At 39.3% G+C, this 4,477-nt stretch overlaps 1 protein-coding gene across 1 annotated transcript; it reads left to right on the plus strand.

Moving 5' to 3' along the window:
• The first annotated feature begins 1,106 nt into the window (after nt 1–1,106).
• LOC122682670 (olfactory receptor 8S1-like) lies at nt 1,107–2,036 on the plus strand. Its single transcript, XM_043885672.1, has one exon. It carries the CDS (start codon nt 1,107–1,109, stop codon nt 2,034–2,036), a length of 930 nt encoding a protein of 309 aa, XP_043741607.1.
• Nucleotides 2,037–4,477: the final 2,441 nt, after the last annotated feature.

A 4,477-nucleotide genomic window follows, 5' to 3' on the forward strand; every position in this document is an offset into this window, starting at 1 on the left:
AGTCAGTGATCAGCCAAGGACCCTTTGACTCTGAGTTCAATACTTATTTCACTATCACAGCAAATGCTGTTGAACTTTAGGCCATTTGGAGAGTCAGAAGACTAAGGAAAATAGGGCCACTCGTATCATCCCCAAACCATACTAGCTCAACCTGAAACTCTTTAAATCCCCCAGTATTTACTGTCTATCTGTGAAGCACTAGAAGGAGAGTTTGTTGTGAAATCAGAAGCCCTGGCCTACTTCTGGCCCTAAGATATCTAGTTATTGTAAAAGTCATGTCACTGCTCTGTCCCATATTGCCCTCAGTCTGAAAATTTGAGGTCAGATTGCATGTTGGGGTTGACATATCAAATGAAATGTATTAGGAATTTAAGCTTCATTACTTTAAAAAGCAGCCTCCCACTAAAGGATTTCTCTGGGTGTCTGTCTACTTATTGCAACTTATAGGGTCCAGCAGGTCTTGGGTGATATCAGATGATGAGGAAAGGCTGGGGAAGGGCATGAGAGGATAAAGATTATGAGGGCCTGTGATCTAAGCAGTCCAGAGAGATGGTAGAAAGGAGGGCTAAGATAGATTTTAGCTGAGAAAGCATTCATTCTTTTATTCAACAATTGTTTATTTAGAGTCATCTGGCTGGGTTTACCAGGTTTACTGCATTTCTAGGACTGTGACACTTTTCTGATCCTCTTCTCTTACTCAAAAATTATGAACTTAATTTGAATTTTTGACAATTAGGAATGCATCATGGGATGGAAGGGCAGAAACCAACAAAGATCCTTTCCTGTGTAAAATATAAATTCTAACAGGGACAGATAATCTTTAATGTACTAAATCCATTATCTATATGTTAGAAGTGTTAAATATTATGGGATGTTCACCTTCACGGGAAGTACTTAGAGTCAGGAAAAGGAAAGTTGCAGTATTTAATAGGGTAATAGTATGGTCAGATATTTATTTACCCTCAAATTCACTTTCTGGCTTAAGCTAAAAAGTGGATCTTTTATAAATTAAAAATCCTATTCCCAGAGAATGACTCAGATCATTACCCCACTAAATAAGTAAATTTTTAAAAAAATTTTTTTAGGGATGGAACATCTAAGAAACCATGAAAAATCTTAGCATTATTAATGAATTTGTGCTGTTGGGATTGTCTACTGACTCAGACATCCAGATCATGCTCTTTGTTCTCTTCTTGGGGATTTACCTCCTGACCCTGATGGGGAACCTGATGATGATCCTGGTGATCAGGGCTGATCCTCACCTGCACACGCCCATGTACTTCTTCCTTGGTCATTTGTCTTTCCTAGACATATGCTACTCTTCAGTCACTGTGCCCAAGATGCTGCAGAATTTCCTGTCTCAGAAGAAAACCATTTCAGTGTGGGGATGCATCACCCAGAGTTTCTTTTTCATATTTTCTGGAGGCACTGAGGGCTGCCTGCTCTCTGCTATGGCCTATGACCGCTATGCTGCCATCTGTCACCCTCTGCTCTACACTGTGATCATGAACGGACCTCTGTGCACCGCAATGGTCAGTGCAGCATGGCTGATGGGGTTTCTGAACTCACTAGTGAATAATCTTTGTGCCCAGAGCTTACAGTTCTGTGGTCCCAATATCATCTCCCACTTCAGCTGTGAACTGCCTTCACTCTTCCCTCTCTCCTGCAGTGATACCATGCCTAACACCATCCTGCTAGCTGGGTCCACTGCACTTCTAGGACTTGTGACACTTCCCCCAATCCTCTTCTCTTACTCAAAAATCATTCTTGCTGTTCTGAGTATCTCCTCCTCTAAAGGCCAAGGCAAAGCCTTCTCCACCTGCTCCTCCCACCTCACCGTGGTGCTCTTGTTCTACGGGACGGCTCTATTCAGGTACATCAGCCCCTCTTCAGGATCAGTCCTGGAGCGAGTTGTCTCCATACAGTATGGTGTGATCACATCCTTGATAAACCCCCTCATTTACAGCTTCAAGAACCAGGAGGTGAAGGCGGCTCTGCAGAGGATACTGAGGCAGCAAATATGTATCTCAGGGTAAAAGAGGGCAAGGGGACCTTTCTTCTACAAGAGAAGCAATCTGCAAAGGAAGAGAACTTTGTAAACTTAGAGCTGCTATGGAACTTGATTTTTAACTTAGCTAATTATGTTTGTTTCTTATTCAAAGTGAAAAGACTTCCAAAAGCTGAGAGAAATATAGTCAGAGAAGTGTTTGACCCATCCTGCATCTGAGGGAAAAGGTTCAGAGACATCAGCTCCTTACATAGCCTTTGGAAACTAATCCAGAACAGTGACTTCACTACAGTTTAGGAGGCAGGACAAGGACAAAGCTCCCTGAGCCCAGGACTTTATCTATGGAGTTACTAAAGGAACCCATTAGTAGAAGGGCAAAGAATGAGTAACCTAGACAGATTTAATGTTCCAGAATGGACAGTTCATTACCTTTTGTTCACCAGACCTGGTGGCACCATAGGCATTACATGGCAATGTGTGCCTGCAAATCATCAAAGAATAGTGAAAGCAAAGAATGAACATTACGTCTTTCAGCAAATAAATGGATAAAGAAAATGTGGTACAGTCTTACAGTGGAGTGTTATTTAGTTTATAAAAGAAGGAAAGTCTGCAATGTGTGATGACATAGATGAACGTTGAAGACATTGTGTTAAGTGAGAAAAGCAAGTCACAGAAGAAAAAAACTGCTTAATTCTACTTATATGAGGTATCTAAAGAGGTCCACTTCGTAGAAGCAGAAAGTAGAATGGTGGTTTCCAGGGCCTGGGGAAAGGGGATTGGGAAACTCTTGTCCAGTGGACATAGAGTATCAGTCATGCAAGATAAAAAAGAGATCCATTGCACTGCAATGTGCATATACTTAACAGTAATACATATAGAAACTTAAGAGGGTAAAATCTATGTTGTGTGTTTTTTAGCACAATAAAAAATAAATTAGAATGAACATATCATTACACTAAATATCAGTCTTGCATTTTGCAACCTCTTGTCTGAAGACACACTTCATTTTAAAACATATCATCATATTTTATATATATATGTTTTAAATATGTTTTAAAATCATATTTTATATATACACATACACACACACACACACACACACACATATACCTATGGATACATACACATACACATATGGAAGCCAGACAAAACCATTAGAAGTAGCATAATGTAGTTTAAAACATTAAGAGGGCATTATTTTTATTGGATGTAAATCAATGAAGTTAGAACACTGCCTAACACCACACAAAAATAGATTCAAATGGCTTAAAGACTTAAGTTATGACACCATGTGTGTGTGTTCACTAATCAGTCATGTCCAATTTTTTGAGACCCCCACAGACTGTAGCCTGCCAGGCTCCTATACCATGGAATTATCCAGGCAAGAATACTGAAGTGGGTAGCCATTACCTTCTCCAGGGATCTTCCCGACCCAGGGATCAAACTCAGGTCTCTTGCATTGCAGGCAGAATTACCATCTGAGCCACCTGGGACATGACACCATAAAAGTTCCAAATGAGATCTTAGGCAAAACCTTCTCTGACATACATCATACCATATTTTCTTAGGTCAGTCTCCCAAAACAAAAGAATTAAAAGCAAAAGTAAATAAATGGGACCTAGTTAAACTTACAAGTTTTTGCATAGCAAAGGAAATCAGGAACAAACAAAAAGACAACCTATGGTGTAGGAGAAAATATTTGCTAACGATCAACCAGTAATAGTTTAACTTCCAAAATATATTACAAACAGCTCATACAACTTAATATAAAAGTCCAACCCAATTAAAAAGTTGAAAGAAGCCCTAAATAGACATTTCTCCAAAGGAGACATATAGATGGCCAACAGGCACATAAAAAAAATGCTCAACATTGCTAATGATTAGAGAAATGCAAATATAAACTTCACTGAGTATCACCTCACACCAGTTAATGGCCCTCATCAAGCAAGTTCTGGAGAGGGTGGAAAAAGGGAATCTTCCTACAGTGTGGATAGCAATGTAAACTGGTATGGCCACTAAGGAGAACAGTATGGAAGTCCCTTATAAAACTAAAATAAAGTTAACATATGATCCAGCAGTCCCACTCCTGGACATATATTTATCTGGAAAAGATGAAAATGCTAATTCAAAAAGATACATGCACCTCAGGGTTCATAGCAGCACTATTTACAATAGCTAAGACATGGAAGCAACCTAATGGTCCATCAGCAGATGAATAGATAAAGGAGATGTAGTATACATAAACAATGGAATATGATTCAGCTGTTAAAGAAGAATGACATAAGGTAATTTGCAGAAACATGGATGCACTTGGAGGGCATGACATGTGAAATACATAAGACTGAGAAAGACAAATACTATATGGTATCACTGTATGTGAAATGTAAAACATATGACCTCTGAATATAACAGAAAAGCAGCAGGCTCACAGATATAGAGAACAAAATCGTGTTTACCAATGGGGAGAGA

This window comes from Cervus elaphus, chromosome 3, assembly GCF_910594005.1.
Source record: "Cervus elaphus chromosome 3, mCerEla1.1, whole genome shotgun sequence".
Taxonomy (NCBI): Eukaryota; Metazoa; Chordata; class Mammalia; order Artiodactyla; family Cervidae; genus Cervus; species Cervus elaphus.

Excerpts from the sequence above, each read along its gene's own strand:
- LOC122682670 (XM_043885672.1), top strand. The coding sequence starts at position 1,107 with ATGAAAAATCTTAGCATTATTAATGAATTTGTGCTGTTGGGATTGTCT.